This window comes from Odontesthes bonariensis, chromosome 9 (genome assembly GCF_027942865.1).
Source record: "Odontesthes bonariensis isolate fOdoBon6 chromosome 9, fOdoBon6.hap1, whole genome shotgun sequence".
Classification (NCBI taxonomy): Eukaryota; Metazoa; Chordata; class Actinopteri; order Atheriniformes; family Atherinopsidae; genus Odontesthes; species Odontesthes bonariensis.
Window position 1 is genome coordinate 21,516,926 of NC_134514.1, and position 19,240 is coordinate 21,536,165.

Sequence of the window (19,240 nt, forward strand, 5' to 3'; positions counted from 1 at the left end):
ACAAACCTCCCCACCAAATTTTCTCTGATTCTGCAGCTTCTGTATGCCCTCCTATCTATCCTAAACACCCCACATCCAAGCACACAGTCACATACACTCACACAAACATACCCACATTGTGCCGTCTGTGGTTTTCTGGCACTATTATCACTTGTTCTCCCATTCTTTCTTCCTCCCTTGTTCCTCATCCCCAATTATTCTTGCTCCTTTTTTCCCCCCCGTCAGCAGACATTTCATTTCCTCTAGATTCCTTTCAGAATTCCAGCCCTTTTAAATTCTTTCCTTCCTCTCCTCTCTTACTCTGTGTCTGAGGGCTTGTGTTTGAGAAGACAGCGTGCAACCTTGAGAGCCAGTTCCAAGGTTAAACCTACCTCTCTGTGTGCGCACAAAGACCGACACTTTCCTGACGAAGTCACACGTTGTACACACAACAACAACAACAACAACAACAACAACAACAGCAGCACCTGAAATTCCAAGAAAGGTACCACACATGCTCCTCGCATTGTTGCTAAGATTAATGAACAAGCGCACAGGACCCCACTCATATGCCGATTACTCGCAGGAGAAGGAAAAAAAAATGTCACGAGTAAAACAAATGTTCTCTCTGACGCCACACCGTTATAAATATGTAGGACGATTTGTCTGGAGCCCTTTATTTACATAAACTAACTCAGGCAGATTTGCAAATATGTTTAGCATCTCTTAATATATCTCATTTCATTTTTAGTTGAGAAAATTTCAGAAAATAATTACGTAATCGCAGACGCTTGAACTAACATGGGTAGTATTAGTGCCTTATATTCTCATCCATTCATATTAATGTATCATTTACTATAATAGAGCCCACATTCCTCACAGCTCTATATATACATTTCGTTTATCTTACACTCACTAATTAACCTAAATATTGGAATAATTTGTACGTTTTTAACCTTCAAAACTCCTGGTGATGAACATCCATGCCTCGAGCACGTCATCATGCATGTGATTATGATGTGACTCTCTCTGTTGCTGCACTGACATGTGCCATCCTGCAGATCATCTGTTTAAATGTAGTGCATTTCAGACATTTCATCCATCCATCCATCCCTCCCTCCATCCATTCACAGCCTATCCCAGCTGTCATTGGGCGATAGGCAGGGTACACCCTGGACTGGTCGAGAGATGTCATTTGTGGCTCATTAAGCGGGTCATCATACGACTCCATTTATCTTCTCCTGCTGCCTATTGTGTATATCAAGCATCTCTGGCGTGGAAAAGTAGAAGAGGGATATCATTTTTCTCTCTTATTCCCCTTTTCAAATTGTTGCTGTAACTTTTAAGCAGAATTTTGATTGACCTGCAGATTTCAATGACATATTTTTCGTAAACTATACTACGCTTTCAATGCAGTGATTTTCAATGATTGAACATTAAACATAAATTAGTCCAAGAATTATGAATTCAGATTCAAACAGCAAATTTGATCATGGTTTCAGAAGTTAATGAATTAGAACATCTCTTAAAATCAAATAATGCTCATGGGTCATAAATACATTTTTAAAAAATTAGATTTGGTGATGTCTGTAGTTTTACATTAAAATCTGTCAATACCTGATCAGTATGCCTTATGCAGATTGGCCTCAGCTACAGCATTGCATTATGTATTCCACCTCCTCCATTTCACTCACCAGGCTAACACAAACTTCTCTCTCACACACATACACATACATGAATACTCAGTACGTTTATGTAATATACAAACACTTGCAGACCAAACCACTAGCACACACACACACACACACACACACACTCAGTATTTATACCTACATTCCCCCCCCGATAAAGCCAGGCGCCTGAATCTACAGTCTTTAATGTGGAACAGTGTGTGCACGTATGAGTGTGCGTATGTGGGTGTGCTTATCACTCTTTATCACACACAGGGTGAGCAACCCTTGGCTTAGTGGACAAATGCACTCAGACTCCAATGCATTGTCCTCCACTTCAGGTGGCTGACACACTATCTGCAACATCTCCCATTAGTAAACTCTGACTCAACTCAATTCTAGCTCCATCGTAAGTGAGTGAATGGATGAGTAACACAATTGAAAGATTTTTTCCTTTGCTCTAAAAAGGATTTTCTCTTGTCTGTAGTACATAATCCTCCCCGAGGTCTGAGTGTTTCTCCCTTGTCGTTCGTCACTGTGAATTTGGACTTTTATTTTGAGAAGCATTTTGAAATCAGAGGAATGTGTTTCTCGTGACCTTTTGGTTCCCTCTGTCCTCCAGCCATTACCTGCTGATCTACTTCCCCACTTTAGGACACTCCTGCTTCATCAGTCTTTTGGCATATAGCTGGCTTCATCCCAGCTACAGTAATTCAATTTTTAACACATTTCCCTTCGTAAGCTCTAAACCCGTCGCTTTAAAAACCACTTCTTCCTCCTCTCTCTGCCGCAGTGTTGCTACACTCAATTAAATTTGCTTCTCCCATTTCTTATTTTCTTTGAACTAATAAAGTAGCCCTGTGTTGTTTGTGATACAACTTTTTTTGCTTTCTGGTTCTCAAGAACTTCCCTCTCTTGAAACATGACATTTGTTTTCAGAATGAAAACATTCTAGCGCACACCATTACTTGGACAGCATTGCACATAAAAGATACATGGTTAAATAAAAATGAGTAGGCAAGATCACAGCATAGAGGACAAAGACAGAGCAAGACAAAGGAAAAGACTGGAGATTGGAAGTGTGGGTGGTTGTACCTTCAGTGTGGATAGCAGACACATAGCTCCAGTTGTATCTCTTGACAATGTCCACCATAGCTCGTGCTTGCTGGGCATCCGAAGGCACTACCCGCATGAAATATTTGTAAAGGCTCTGAAACAATGGAGACTGAATCAGTGGCAAGCACTTATACAGCAGGAAGTAGGACATTTAGCAAAGTGGATAATGAATACGTTTGCATAATTAAGTTATATTACATCTAAGTGGAACAAATCAATTTTCTCTAATATTGACATGTCTGCATCTGTGCAGATTAAACAACATCAGTCATCGTGCTCACCTTATCACTGAGGTCCATACTAGTAGCAGAGTAGGCAATCTGTGGTATGTTGAATAGCTGTAGCAGATTCTGGACCTGAATGGCCACTGAGCTTGACCCAGGTCCAATCAATCCCACGATGGGTTTCTTTCCTCGCATCGGAGTAGCAGAGGGGTCTGAGCATTTCATTGTCGCTCCCCCGCCTCCTCCCCCTCCTACACCTCCCCAAGAACTGCCACCCCACTCCTCAGCCTCATCAGAAGAGACCAGTGAATCCCTGATGAACTCGATGCTCTGCTCTAGAGCCACAGCCGAGTGCCAACAGGAGTCTCGGATCTCACAGCCCAGGCTGATGTTGGGGAGAATTTGCGGGTCGGCGTTGATGCGGTCCAGCGTATACATCATGGCCTCCACCCTCTGGATGCCATACTGCTCTCGCACGGCACCACACTTGCGCTCATGTACCTGAGCAGACAGGGTAGAAGGAGAAAGTAAATCAAGTCAAAGCAAATTGACATTTAGATACCAACATTGTCTTAGAGTTGACATAACCAGTAATCTAATGAATTATTCAGGCAGATTATTTAATACTTATTTAGCAGACTAAATGAGAACATTTTCTAAACTATGCACCAAACGCCTTAGTACTTTGCTAACATGGGTTTACATTTACATAGTTGCCAGGTTCAAAGATTCTTGTTTTGTTTCTCCCTTTTGCAATTATCCATAATGAGATGAAAAAAGCATAAATGTCAGTGGGTGACAACTGGTTCCTCGGGCAACTAATGAAGCTTGGATGATCGTAGACTCACACAGAGGTAACCATTTTACAAACTGAACGTATTCCTTTGGTCTTAATAAGCAAAACAACATTAACACTCTTGGTTCAGTAGTTAATCAGTTTGGCAAAATTTATATCCTTTTTCTCACCGTCTTTTTACAAATTTTATGCATGCAGAAAGTGAACCAATTGCTACAGACAGACACAGCAAACAGTAAATCACCTTGTCAGCAGTAGGCTGATGATGGACAGAGAACAATGCTCCAATGATGATGTCACCAGGTATATGTGCCACAACTCTCCGTTCATTGGCATGAGCAGAGTCAACTTGTTCAAGCTCCACCCAAATGGACAGAACGAGGAGCAGCCAAAACGTCATCTTTTCCCGTTGAGGTCACAAAGCAGAAGCAGATCTTAGACTTGCCGTGCAGAGTCGTCACAGGGTACCACTTGTCCCAGAAACACTTTCCCTGCCCATAGCACGAGCTTGTAGCACAGTGGAGGACTTGAAAAATGTATTTTAATATGTTGCTTCCCAGCTTGCCTCTCTTTCCTTTGGATGTCAAGGTGGGACCATCAGTGAAACAGCTGAGACAGGTGCAGCGGTGCAACCTGGGAAATAAAAAAGAAAATCTGGACTAATTCTCATCGGCTGAAACAACTCCAGGATTCCCCAATTACAAGGCTGAGTTGGTGTCCACTGTAACAGCTGACAGAAAGACATGTTCTCATGAACCTGTGGGCAGAAAAAGATTTGATTATAATTTGAAATTCTTAACCGATCTTGAATTACACAAGCATAATTTATTAGCCGCTCAGTCTTTTTGAAAAGCTTATTCATTTACTTCTAACATAGTAATGACAGCATGGGATCTGATATCTCTTCATTAAACCTGAGATAAACAAACAAGTTGGGAGATCAGCATTATTGAGCTTTGGTTTAACGCTTAATACTCCTGGATCTTCTAAATAAGGTCAAAGGCAAATTCATAAATAAAAATTAGAGTCTACGATTTTGTTCTTTTCAAAAACCTTCATTTGGAGACATGTTTATTTATTTAGATAGGTCTTGAAAAGTGTGGAAAACTTAATAAATGACAGCCTGAACTGATATATTTTAATAGGGCCAATTTTAAAGCTAAAGCCATGTGATGAGAATTCAAATGTTGCAAATATAACTCACATAATAACCACTGCTTTAGCCACTTCAACATAACTTTGTTCAGGTTTTTATCACCCTTATATAAATACAGTCAACGAGTGTGTACAGGAACGGAGGAAACATTTATGGGTATTTTGTATTCTTTTTGTTCTAGAAAATAAGGTAGACTTCAGCTTGTTTCTTCTTATCATGAATTCTTAAATTCAAAATCTGAGGTTAGGCAGCCGTGAAGAATCCCCTTTGAAAGATACGGGTAAGAAAGCTACTGAGAGGATGATTCAAACAAATTTACAGGACACATCAAGCAATAGGACATCCAACAGGCATCCTGAGTTTAACACATCAGTATCTTCCACTGAGGTATGTTAAAGGCAACCTTTTCCCTACCTTAAAGGATAAGAATTATATTTTGCTTAAACTCACAATTTTTTCCTTACAATGCAGAGATCTTATTGAACATAAATAGCAGGTGATCCGGGACGGCTCGGACAGCAGAGAAGCCACTGCTCATGCAAAACAGGATCAAGGTCGTGACGGGAATGTTAGGAAATACAGAAATAGAGGATGAAAAGGACACAGAAAATGGAAGGAGGCAGCGCGCCTCAGATGAAAAGGCAGATGGAGGTAAGATAGAAAGAAAAGCAGAAAAGAGGGAAAGGTGGGAGAAGAAATAGAGAGGGGAAGTGTATGCCTCAGGAAGTACAGACAGGCAGAGAAAGAGATAAAAGAAAGAGAGGAAGGCAGGGGCAGTAAAAAAAAAGAAAAAAAAGAGGCATCAGGGGACAGAGAGTCTCCCTGACTGTAATTAACTTGACTGTGTCAGTATGGCAAAAAGGCTAACTGCTGCTCCAATAATGAACAAATCAAACAAAACTCAGCTCTGTCCCACGCATACACCCCGTCTGAATCAGTGATGTGTCTGTTTCTGTTTCCTATTCTCTCTGTCTACGAGCCCATTAACCCATTAAGACCTGGTGCCACATATGAGCCCATCTGTGTCCGTGCTCCACAAGTCGTAATGTGCACACACACGAGTCAGGCATGATTTCTAATTCTTTTTACTTCATGTTACTGCTTTGTAGTCATACACACAATCCCTCTAACTACGTTCTTTTCACACGTTTCTCTTTCCACCATTTCATTTGCTACGCTCTCTAAGTCACATCGACGCTGTGCTACTCTGTAACACTCCATCTATGTCGCTCTCTTGTTGTGCAGGCCTAACCATACCAAATCAACCACTCATTCCCTAAACAAACATCTCCAACACACCATTAGGCACTAATGTCTTTAGCTCTATCCAAACTACACACAAATGTGATACAAAACCTTCCAAATCCACTTTTACATGGATATAAACACACAGCATAGACAGAAGCAAACAAACCCCTTCCCTTTCTTTAATTCACTGAATTTCATTAGTGCTGACATGCTGTTCTCCGTGTTGAGAAAGCATTTAATTCACCGCGTGTTAAACAGGGGACATTAACTGCAACGGAATATTTAGAGACATCCCTTGCAAATATTCATTCACTTCCTCCATCTTGCTCAATATGACACAGATACATTTTTGCTTGAAATTAATGATCGGGCGGGAGGTAGTGTGGAGTTTTCAAAATACATTGTAGCTGCCCTTCTTAGCAGTTGAACACAGGCTGTACAAAGTCAGTACATTTAGACTTGAGACAGTAAATTGGGGAGGGGGGGGGGGTTCTAAAACAAATATACATCAGAAAGCTACCCGCAATTATCCCCAATACGCATGCTCAAACTGAGACAGTGAGGCAAGCATTCACTAATGCCATTCACAAATAGACGTGCATCCACCCACATAAATGTATGAGAGAAAGAGACTATTCTTTTATCATCCTATCGGTGTGTGCGCTTCTCTTTTACGGCAGACTCTTTTAGGTTTGAGTTTGCATAAGGTCTACAGATCTTTGCATATCAAGAGAAGTTCCTTGTCTCCGAGTTAAGAATTTGGTGTACAACAGCAGCAGTAAACTCAGGGACGAGAATGTTTAACAGAAACACAGAGAAAATAGGAACCATCCCCTGACAACGCAACATTTCTCAACTCAATTGCCGGGATCTGAAATGGGTCACATTGCTTTTTCTGTTGACAATACACATTGAGCTTTTTAGCAGAGGCTTTCTGCTGAGTGAGCTTGTGAAAAGTGTCTCGGTGTGCCTCTTGTTTCTTGTTACAGATTGGACAAAAGATTATTATTATTTTTTTTTTTATTATTTTTTTTTTGCCCGAGTCCCAGGAAACAGCATGTTTCAGCATGTTTTAAAAGAAACTCTAAATGTTTATTTGCATCATGTGTAGCCTATTGCTCAATGGTTTCTGGAATCATCTCTGTGCCACGGACAAATGTTTCTGGTGCTCAGATGAAGGACACCACCAACCCTACAGGGACACCAGACACACTGGTGTAGCATTACTGGTGTTCCAAATGACCTGAGAGCTACAATTTGTTGTTTCTCTAAAAATAAAGGCCTCAATAAATAACATATTGCATCCATGCCCAAACTAAACCCAGGTGATTAAAGTAGTATCAACACAGAATAGAGAGCATTTCATCAGAAACCTGTTAATGAGCACTAATATACTAATTAGTGTCAGTGACACACATGCAACCACCGTCACCAGGGAGTGCAACCACACTCACGCAATGCCTGCTGCAAAAAACATCAGACAAGGTGTGACAGTGCATAACTTCCCCAAACAAGGACTGACCTTAAATCACTTGTCCCGCAATGTTTTAACTGCGCCCTGCGCCGTTAGTCCTCAATCATCGGTCCTCGAGCAACCTGTTTGTATCGACTTCAATTTCTCCTTCTATCGTGGTTTCGACTGTGCTCGTACAGCAACCATTTTAAGTTTAATTAATTGACTGGTGTGACATTTTGCAAGCTTTTAATAAATCACTGACGAACAGCGTCTGGTCAAACTGCCTCTCTCCAAGGAGAAATACTGGCGCAGCGCTGCATCCGTCAACCGCAAAAGAAGATGAGTCCATCATTTGCACCGAATCAAACACACACACACACACACACACAATTTAACACGAGTGAATGATGCAAAACATGACAGAGACACCGTCTGAAATGAACATGGCTACAGCATACACCGAATAAAAGGGTGTTTCTAAGCCCACTCAGTCTTATTTGCATCTCATATTCATCAGTGCAACGAGCTGCTCTCTTTAACTAGGTTACGCGGGACGATGCCTTATAATATAATAAGTGATAACTGATCCAGATGTTAGCGCAAAGTGCCTTAAGGAAAAAACGCCAGAAAAGTGCGACAAAAAATTGACTCCCAAGCTGAATGCAGGAGTAAGGACACTGGGTACATTTCTGTTGAATAAATTACAGTTCTTTTTCATTCAGGGTGTATTTCACCGGAATCTTACCTACATGTCTCTCTGAAGTCACTCGCAGAGTCTCGCTTGATAAATAGGATGCGTGGTGCCACCACAGGAAGAAAAGAAAAAAGAGAGGCTATCGATACTCCAATGACAAACAGCCCAAAGCTGCCCCTGATCGCTGTGCAGCTTCAGAGCTTCCTCCGTTTTCCAGTCACGCACACCTGAGCCTCTCTCCAAACACCTCTCTCCTTCATTCCATCCCTCTGCTCCTCCTCTCCTCAGCACCCCCCCCCCCCCCCCCCCCCCGCCCCCCTTTTTGCCCAACATCTCCCGCTCTTCTTTCTCTCTGATGCTCTCTGTCTTTTTATTTTATTTTTAAATTATTATTTTCCCTGTACTCAAACACACACCTTTTTACCTCACAGCTTGGCTGGTCCGTGCCGTTATGAACAGCATGCTTGTTGACCATCAATTTCTATTAGTGACAGTTCATAAGCCATCTTGTGTTATCCTTCTGATAATGATGATAACCAACTAGAAAAAGGTACACATTGCTTGTAAATATGTTGTCTTTAGCCTTGTCTGTACAGTCCACAGAGTTACAATGTGTACTTGTTTACCTTCATTGCGTTTTATTTATTTATATTTTAATCACAGGGTGAGGCCAGTTAACTTGCGTCAAAGGCTCATTTGGTTTTCCCGCTAAATCCCCGTTTGGTGCTATTAGCTGTTGGGTTTCTGCAACAGGACTGCACTTTCAAACTCGTCGATGCTGTGACCGCCGGCGGCATCTTTTCCACGTGGGACAGGCTTTTCTGTCTAATTGAACAACTGCTGGGGGGGGGGGGGGGGGGGGGGGGGGGGTCAAGAAATGACACCGAATGGTCTAACCATAGCCCGTTACACAATATATCAGTTGGAAACATCAAGTAACACAAGAGGGCACTACGCAAAGACTAGGAACTACACAAAAGGAGCAAATCAAGTTGTGTCCCTCTGTCTTTAAGGCTTGTGTCACCTGTTGTCTGTCAATCTGTCTCTCAACCACGTTAAACCAATTTTCGCGTCCCTCGCGTCTCTGTCTGACGCGATTCTCAGAAAGGTCCTCTGCTTCTTCAGCGTCTTCAACTTCCAGCTTCAGCATATGAAAAAGTTCAGATATAAATGGAAGATGCACTCCAGAAGCCCCTCTCCATGAGCCATATATGTAGGATGACAGTGGACGGGGCCTATGGGCTCGCCTCTTTCTCCTTACTGATCAAGTGGACACCAGAGGTAACGCTGCAGGCTGAGATAACGATGAAGTCAACGAGATCGATAACATTTGAAGTCTCGCAGTGGTCACGGGAGTAAAATAGCCATTAACTTATATGGTTTAGTCTGGTGTCCATTTAAAAAAAAAAGAAAAAAAAGGAGTTACTGAGATCCAATCATTAAAGATTTTTTTTTTTTTTTTTTTTTAATCGATACAAATCTAATGGAAACGTCCCGCTCGCCTACACAGCCACAACGCAAACACTGACCATAACAAGCCTTCAGCCACGGGCTATTATAGGCACCGTAAGAAAGACTCGTTTGTGTGGGCTTCTTCTAATGAAATTTCAACTTTTCATTTCGTACTGCCCGAGTTTCTGATAATGCATTTGAATTTGAATTTTGATCACGATTTGCTTCCATAAACAATAGGCTGGAACTGCGTGTGCAAAAAAAAAACAAGACCTGAGCGTAACAGTTGAGTGTCAAAGTAACGTGAAAATTGCAGTTGAGGGAATTAAGGGAGATTGAAAACTAACATTGCAGGTTTACACAAGGCGTAGAGGAAGTCAAACTGGGGAGCTGCACAACTGACACATGATCTTAGATCAGGACATCTAATCATCTCTTCGTGCCTCTACATTAGGCTATTCCTATGGAGAGATTGGAGTCACATACCTTTCCTTGCAGGGGTGAATACTCCTGGAGAAACGCAGCATCCCTTAGGCGTGCATCACGGCATCATGCTCGCGGTGCCTAATCTACTTTTTCACGAGTGCAACATATGAGCCACCTCGCCTCTCTCTTTCTCTATGCAGCGCTCTAATGAAGAGGCTCCCTCCTCGTCACAGGTCACCCACCCGCTCTCTGTGTGCACGGTCTGTCTGTCTCTCTATCTCGCATCACACCTTGCTCCAAGATACCATCTGGAGATACATACTGATAGAGTGAAGCCAGGGAAGAGATCTAGGGGGAGATGGAGATAGCTGCATGGCATAGTGGAGGGTTTAGAGCTCGGCTTTGACAAGGCTTGGATTAATTTGTCAGCCAAATGCATTTGGGATTAGTCGGCCATTAAAAGAGCATACACATATACATGTTTGCACATAGCTGCTTGCCTTCACACACTTCACAGACCGATGAAGGACGAACATAGCTTACAAACGGGATCTCTTTTTCTCTCATTCTTGCTTTTCTGGGCTTGTTTTATACAAGCGAATAAGATAACTGTCAAATGTATGAGTTTACATGGAACAGATTTTAAGTGTGTAATATACAAGTGTATGCTGTGCACTTAGGCTTAAATGTACAAAATATTTTCAGCCCTTTAGGGGTCAAAGTGTCAAAAACGAATCACACAACCAGCAATAAGAACAATGTCCCCTCTGGTCCAAGGCCAAGGATGTCAAACTCCGGTCCTCGAGAGCTGTTGTCCTGCAGGTTTTAGATATTTCCCTGCTCCAACACACCTGATTGAAGCAGGGAAACATCTAAAAACCTGCAGGATAGTGGCCCTCGAGGACCAGAGTTTGACATCCCTACCCTAGACTCTCAAGCTTTTTTTTTTGTCCACCTGAGAGGCTTCCTGGTTCTCCTTCACTCTCCAGTTCTGTTCGAAACCACAAGCCACTTGCCCTGTAATGAACCGACGCATTTCAACTGCAGCCCCAGTGCCACACTCCAATCAGTGAGGTCGGCAAGCTGCTGAAATTCAGCAAATGTCCTGAATGCTAAAAGTTGAATTTCTTTGAATCCCCAGTTTAAGTTGTTTGTTTAGCACCACACCCAGTGGTGACCCCAATGTCTCCATGACTACTGTTGGATCAGACACCTCCCTGGTCTTGTCAGAAACCAACATTTTAGGTTCCAAACAAACAGGAGACCCTCTCCGGGTCGGGAATGAGATCCTTCCCCAAGTGGAGGAGTTTAAGTATCTCGGGGTCTTGTTCACGAGTGAGGGACGAATGGAACAGGAGATTGACAGACGGATCGGTGCGGCGTCTGCAGTGATGCGGGCTCTGCACCGGCCCGTCGTGGTGAAGAAGGAGCTGAGCCAGAAGGCGAAGCTCTCGATTTACCGGTCAATCTATGTTCCTACCCTCACCTATGGTCACGAGCTGTGGGTAGTGACCGAAAGAACGAGATCGCGAATACAAGCGGCCGAAATGAGTTTCCTCCGCAGGGTGTCTGGGCTCTCCCTTAGAGATAGGGTGAGAAGCTCGGTCATCCGGGAGGGGCTCGGAGTAGAACCGCTGCTCCTCCGCATCGAGAGGAGTCAGATGAGGTGGCTCGGGCATCTAGTGAGAATGCCTCCTGGACGCCTCCCTGGTGAGGTGTTCCGGGCCCGTCCCACTGGGAGGAGGCCCGGGGGAAGACCCAGGACACGTTGGAGAGACTATGTTTCTCGGCTGGCCTGGGAACGCCTCGGGGTCCCCCCAGAAGAGCTGGAGGAAGTGGCCGGGGACAGGGACGTCTGGGTTTCTCTGCTTAAGCTGCTGCCCCCGCGACCCGATCCCCGGACAAGCGGAAGATGATGGATGGATGGATGGATGGATGGACAAACAGGAGCTTTGCTTGTGAACCAGAACCAAACCACTTTTCTGTTGATCCAGAGGCCTCCACAGTTTAAGTGCGCAAGCCTAATAAAACAATCTTGTTTTAGGAGTTAGCTATACTCTATAAAAGTATAGTCATTATGGTAACAAAGACGAAAACCACTGCTTTGAGAATGTTAGAAAAGAACTCTGCCGGACAGTATCAAAAGAAGCTTGATGAACATTTGGCAAATACTAAGATTAAACAAAACAACCCCCCCCCCCAAAAAAAAACACAAAAAAACCTAACCTTGATCAAATTGGACCCAGTTTGCTTAGCGAGGACTACAAAAAGGTTTCCAACAATGATTTTCATAACTCTCTGTTTGGTCAAATTGATTGACAGATAATATGTTGATTAATTTTGCGCTCTAAATGTGGTTGAGTTTAGGCAATAACTGGGATGTTGTTAGGGAAAGCCCGCTCTACTCTAAGTGTCGTGTGATGAAATGAGGGTGACACTGGGCCCTTTCGGCAGAGCAATTACTACATTTTACTGTGGCGACTTGGCTGTTTTAAATCAACTGCACACTTTGGGAGGGTCAAAATATCAAAGCGTCCAGGAAAGAGCAGCTGAAAAAAAATCAATTCCTCTATATATTTTCTGTCACTTATCCAAGACAAGGTTGTAGGGGCAGCAGTCTGAGCAGAGATGCCCAGACCTTTCTACTCCCTAGCTATAACATCCAGCTCTTTCAGACAGACTCTTTCGGGAGTTCCTAAACCAGCCAAGAGATGCAATTCCTCCAGCGAGTCCTGGGTTTACTCTCAAAACTCTGGGCTGAACAGAATCATCTGTCCCGTCTCCACTTATTTTGTAAGATTTGTATCATTCATCTCCTCGATGATCCAATCTGCCTCCGAAAACAAATGTGATTCCTTTAGTTGCATTATGTTCTTAAACAAGCTTTTTGGACACTTCGCTTTCGTCAAATGATATGACTTCATTCTTTGTCTAAAAATGAACCATAGATAACCAGGATCGGATTCCTTCAGCGCCATAGGTTTGATCCCTTTTGTTGTGTCTAACTTTCACTCCAGAGTTTATTCAGTGTAATTTCAATCAGAACACCAACAAAACACTCAGATTCAGTACTGTTTTCCAGCAGTTACATCATGCAGTTTCTCTTTTCATTGATTCAGATTACCTCATGTGTTCAGTGGTGACTGATGACCACACAACCACAGATGTGACAGCATGGTTGGTGATCACTTGAATGCACCACTTTAAAAATTGACTGCCTGCAATGGATTATGGGATACAAATGACTACGTACCAGATGTGTGCTGCAGATTAGGCTTTTTTTTTTCTAGCAAATTTGGTCTTAAAGTGCAGACTTTGGAGGTTCCAGGCTCTTAATTTGGATGTAACATAATCCCTCTTCTGTTGATATGCCCCAGTTTTAAGCCTAAATGAACAGCGTTGGAGGTTAGAGCAGAGCTTAGAAAACCCTCACCTTAGATAGACGTTTCAGCATGCTGAGCATCTCACTCATAGAATAGATTTAAAGATTTCTTTGATCTCTCACACAGACATCCACAGTTCATACAAACTCAAACACAGGATATATTTCTGTTTGTTGTGACATAACATCCTGTCATTGATATCCTAAATAGAGCCCGAGTTATGTGATGTCCCATTTCCATGGCAACCCTTCACCATTGGGGTAAAACAGAAAATATTCAAGCAACCAATGAATAAGGTCCATTTGTCTAACACTCACACACATTAAACTCATTTATCACTGAGAGAAACTTAAAACTTGACTGATACAAATGTGGATCAATAAGTGAATTAACATTGACCAGCCTGTGACAAATCAATCACATTTGAGGGTATGAAGCATAACAAACGATGGAGAATTGAATTTAATGATTAGGCTGATGGAAATCATCCTGTTACCACAGTCTATGAGCAGTGTGGCCGACAGGAAAGATCAGGAAATGGCAATAGGTCCCCCTGCTTGGAGTAAAAAGAGATTACAATAACTGCTACAACTAAGAACACCCTGTGAAACATACTTCTGCCTGGGTGTGTGTGTACATCACACGCATATAATATCTACGGGGTAATATTCTCTTTGCAACACTCCTCCGCAAATCATGAGAACAAGAGAGTCAGTGTCACAGTTGGGAAATCAATTATTCAATGGCATTTCAAAATAACACTCGATATATCCCCCGTTGCCATAGACACGTAGCTGATTTACAGGATTGTCACTTTTCTGTGATATTTCTACTCTAAGTAGGACAAATAGAGAAAGAAACCGCAACAGCATGATACCAACAGAGACGTCATTTAATGCGATTCAGGCTCCACTGACCAAATGAAGTATGGGTTTTAATGACGTCTATTTGATTTAGGGGGACTAGGAAAGGTTATGGCATGTGGTAAAGTGGTTCTCTATTCCTTAACAGGCCTTGATATTTCATGTTATCACACACATCGGCCCCAGCTGGTTAAAACTATGTGGCAAGCTACCATAGAAACAACATATTTCGTGACATTTTTACACAACACAGATCTGTCCACCTACTTCAGCACTGTGCAACACGACTGAAAATAAGATGCAGGGTTTGTAAAAAGTTCCCACCTTGTTTGCAGACCATATCATAAAATACTTGCCAGAAAAAAAAAAAAATCTGGGGTATCTCCCTCTAACAAGCTGCCCAATGGAGCAGCTATGGCTTTATCATGTACTATATATATCTGCAACGTGTTTGGGTATTTTTTTTTTTACATTTTACATTGGTAAAATACAAATTTAAAAGCGTTTAAGTGGGTTTGTGCTCAAGGCTGTAACAAGCACCTCCAGAGCCTGGGTGCAAATAATAAAGCAGCCTTAGTGTCGATACGAACTGTCAGCACAGGTTGACAAGCTGTCAGAGTGTCTCTGACTACCAGAACACTCTGATAGCAGGCACAACAGGGAGGCAGCAGCTGTGTGTTAGTTTTACCCTGCAGAAACAAAATGATCAAATTTACAAAAATACCCCGTGAAAACGTAGTGCCTTAAGGACACTAATCTATCCGTCTTCTTCAGGCTCAGCTATTTTTATAATCAGTCACAACCTAGCAAGAATGCTCACAATCAACTGTTTTTTGGATGGTGGAATGAGCAAAAAAATCCCCTGTTCAAATCCATGGTAAGAAATGGCGTATATGCAATCCATAGATATTCATCTGACCATTACTGGAGGAGAGAGAGAGAAAAAATATTCACATTTAAGCACATGAATGTGAATGACCAAAATAAAAAGTTCTAATTTAAGGAATCATGCTGAAAATCAAGAATTTCAACTCCACTACAGCTACCTCTCATCTAGCAGAAATACTCATTTTCTGGGTGCAGATTAGGAGCGTACAGACAGAGGCCGGGATGATAATCTCTAACCCCGTCTGCGATTTCATGCAGACACGCGTACACAAGCACACATCCTACTTCTGTATGTCAGCATATTCAGAAGTTGAAAAACTAACCCGATACTAGTACTAAAGAAAAAGTACAGGTTTGGTCCCTCCAACTGTAAAGTTCTATATGCCATCATTAGGGTTACTGAAATGGAACTACGGCCATAAAAAGGGGAGGGAAAAAACATTTCATTTATTGGAGCTTTTATGAATGCAGTTGAAATGAGACGAGCAAGTTGCAATGTTTAGAAACGGCAGGCTTAATGTTTAACTTTGAGCCGTGTTTTAAAAGCTCCTTATTCGTTATACATTGTGTCTCAAAAATAACTAGTCATTTAAGCTTCAAATGCATAGAGGAATAAAAAGTATTCCTGTGTGAAACGTTGGCGAGACGAATGGAAATAAAGTTACATTGAATGGTAATATTCAAGTAACTATGCAGTCCTTGAATAGATGAGAACAATTCAATTCCCCTCAGTACACACACACGCACACAAGAAACCAAAGTTATATCAACACTTATCTCCTTCCACCACTTGTCCTATGACCCTGAAGTAGCTCACCTCAATTAGTATCCGATAGTTTAAAGAAACATTTTGGCAGAGGTTTATTTTTAATGAGTGTACTAAAAAACAACATCCAAATTTTCTTGGAGATGTTCATACTTTTTCAGCTTAAAACAGAGACTGTTTTGCAGATCGTGCAGATCGTGTCTCTAGCCCATAATGTCGTAATAATCACTCACTTTGATCCTTCATCTGTGCAGGTGAACAGGTTGGACTTTAATATGTTCCTGAAATGACACAAGTAAAATAACAGTAATAAAATATAAAATACTTCCATCTGCTCAGATAAATGATCTTCCTCCTTCCTTGTCTCATTACCTCTAACGAGGAGCTGACTCATCTGTTCCACGGAATAAAGGGCTCACATTGCCCCCTAGTGTCTGATTGAGTCATAAACTTTAGCTGTAAGACGCTCTCAATCATGAACCTCCCCTGATGTCACATGGTTAAAACATTCAGGAGCCATAGGCCTGAATTGCTGTACATTTAGTCAGAGGCTTACGTGGGGTGAAATTCCTCCCAAGATCAAAGAAAGATCTCTCCCTCAGACACACACACACACACAGTCCATCTGACTCTCCTCTCTCAGAGGAACCCTTAGGGTGGGTTTATCCTGTGACGGTCATTCCTGTGCGCTCCACTGCGTTCCTGCAGAGAGATAAGCTGCGCCCCGTGCCTGGCTATGGCAGCATGTGACCAGCTTGTGATCGTGAAGCCTGCGCAGATGACTTTCTGCCCTGAATATGCCGGTCTGTGGGACTCAAGAAGAAGAGGCATGAGGTGGAAAATCTCCCTCGAGGTTTCCACGTACTCACGTACCATGTGCCGCATATGATGGGGATACTAAGACCCGCTCTTATCTATGATTTAATGTTACTTCTTAGAGTGTTTTGTGACTTAGTCAGGCCCCTGTTGCATTTCATTCTACTGAATTTCATGATGTGAGGTTTACGAACAATCTGAATGCTTTTGGTTTTATTCATCACTTCTAAACTCACAGGGTGTTATTACGTAGCAGTTTTTACTCCTCTATATAAATCATAGAAAAATCAAGAATAATAGAGCTAACATACAAAACATCAAAAAAAGAGCAGCGGTTATGAGTAATGATCGCAATTATATTGATAATAGTAGAACAGTATAGCTACTCTTATTTAAGAAAAATCCTCAATAATCTGTCAAAACTGATAGTGCAGCTGATATATTTCAATGTTAACAGAGCTGTCGACACATATTTCCTTGCCAACACTGTCTATGATTTCATGTGTTCGTCTCTTCTCAGTGCTTTAATGCACGTTTTCTCTTCCAGAAGAAAAAAAAAGTCTGAGTTTATACTGCTAACCCCTAACATTAATAGTTTGTTTTGTGCTCATCTTTGTTCGAGCAGCTGTTTTTATTCTCAATCGTTCTTGCAAAGTGCTCTGCAAAGCAAACAGTCGGACCTGCACCTGTTTTCTTCATTCATTTTCCATACGATTCAGTTTTTACAGGGGTAATTCAAAAAGAAGGAAAGAAAACGCTAGAGTTCTGACACCATCCAGCAGACTTTTACGTCACTGAAATTAAATGTCTGTGCTTTGTTGTTTAAAGTACTTGGTGTGGCAGGGAACACAATCCTTTATGAAAACTAATAATTCACCAGAGACTGTCTGACTGTTAATTGTCAGACAATTGTAAAAGTGGTCCAGATTCTGTCAATTTCAGCAGCAAACGTAGACCAATCAGCCACTACGGTACATTAAAACCACTGACGGGTAATGTGAGTAACAGCTGTGGGGCCTGCGGAAAGTGCTTAGGAGAGGATACCTTCATATGTTCTTTGTCCACACCTTTGACTGGTCAGAGTTCTTTTGGTGGCATGGGAAGGACCAACTTAACAAGGCATGTGGTCGTAATGTTATGGCCGTTAGGTGTAAGGGTCATTTATGTATTGATAAAGTTTTAAACAACAACAATGTTCCTTATGGCTGCGTTTTGACAGTTGTTACCCCTTTGCAGATGTTTTTTAGAGTCTTGGTGTTCACAGGCAGTGATGATGTCACAAAGTTTTACTGTTAAATGCTGAAATATGAATGCTGTGAGGTGCCCGCCTCAGTGGTGTGAGAATTGATCGTTTTAAAAACCATCTTTCATTTGCTGTGAACAGGAGTGTAGGAACTGTGTTATTTACTTACAGAAATGAACTGAGTCAAAAGTGAATGCTGAGCTGACATTAGAGATACCAAAAGTGGTCACAGTAGGTTAGCAGGCCTATGCCGATTCATGAAACAGGTGATTTAGGACAGATGCAGATTATGGAAACTGCAAGAAATGGAAAGTGCGTTTCAAATGTCCTTAAATTGTGAGGTCTTTTTAAATGTCGTCAACTCAAAGTTACATGAAAGTTACAAAAGAATTACAAAAAAGGGCCACAAGCCCCACTTTTGATTAATACAGTGTTTAATGTTAGTTTTCCACGTCCTTATCCTCTCCTCATTACTTCTTACTTTTCTTTTTCAGCAACAGATTCCCACTTGATCATGCGTGCATTCCTGGCCAGACTTTAGCTGAAGGGGTTGGGGGTTGAAGGAGGGGGGCATGGTGCACAAAAAAAAAAAACCATAAACACACACACTTTTGCCTGTGGCATAATGGAGCACAGGTCAGCTGGTCTCGAGACAAAGTGAAATGGGAATCAAGAGTATTAACCAGAGCATGTGATGCTCATATTAATGCATGGGTGTGTGCCATTTACTGAGTGCGTGAGATCAGGACAGCCCCCAAAACAGCTCAATGAGTGGGGAGAGAACGGAACTCTGTTGGCTGGATGTATGAGAAAGGGGGTGGATGGAGGCTTGGTAGCTGGGTAGATGGGTAGATGGTAACTTAGTGGAGTTGTAATTTTCAAAATCCTTTAAAGTTGGACTTTGGTAACTCAAGATTGTTCATTTTCTTATTTTAGTTTAGTTATTAATCATCGCTCCTTTTTCTACACCTAACTTTGCAAGCTGCAAAGTTTGTGAGGGAAGCGGGTTCTCATCTTTGCTCCAGGAGTTTCCATCGTGACAGGAGTGGCTCTGACTCTCCACC

General features: G+C 42.0%; 1 protein-coding gene across 2 annotated transcripts in view; it reads right to left on the reverse strand.

The window, feature by feature from the left end:
• The window catches only part of grm5b (glutamate receptor, metabotropic 5b), a 69,150-nt gene extending 60,601 nt beyond the window's left edge, over positions 1-8,549 (reverse strand). The window contains exons 1-4 of one of the 2 annotated variants that reach the window (XM_075473602.1): positions 8,395-8,549; positions 4,030-4,542; positions 3,047-3,490; positions 2,745-2,859 (exon numbers count right to left, since the gene is read on the reverse strand). In XM_075473602.1, the coding sequence (XP_075329717.1) occupies positions 2,745-2,859; positions 3,047-3,490; positions 4,030-4,185 (715 nt within the window). In that variant the 5' untranslated portion in view covers positions 4,186-4,542; positions 8,395-8,549. Of the gene's footprint in view, positions 1-2,744; positions 2,860-3,046; positions 3,491-4,029; positions 4,543-8,390 lie in introns of both variants that reach the window. The other variant, XM_075473601.1, reaches the window with a different exon arrangement.
• Between the last annotated feature and the right edge of the window lie 10,691 nt (positions 8,550-19,240).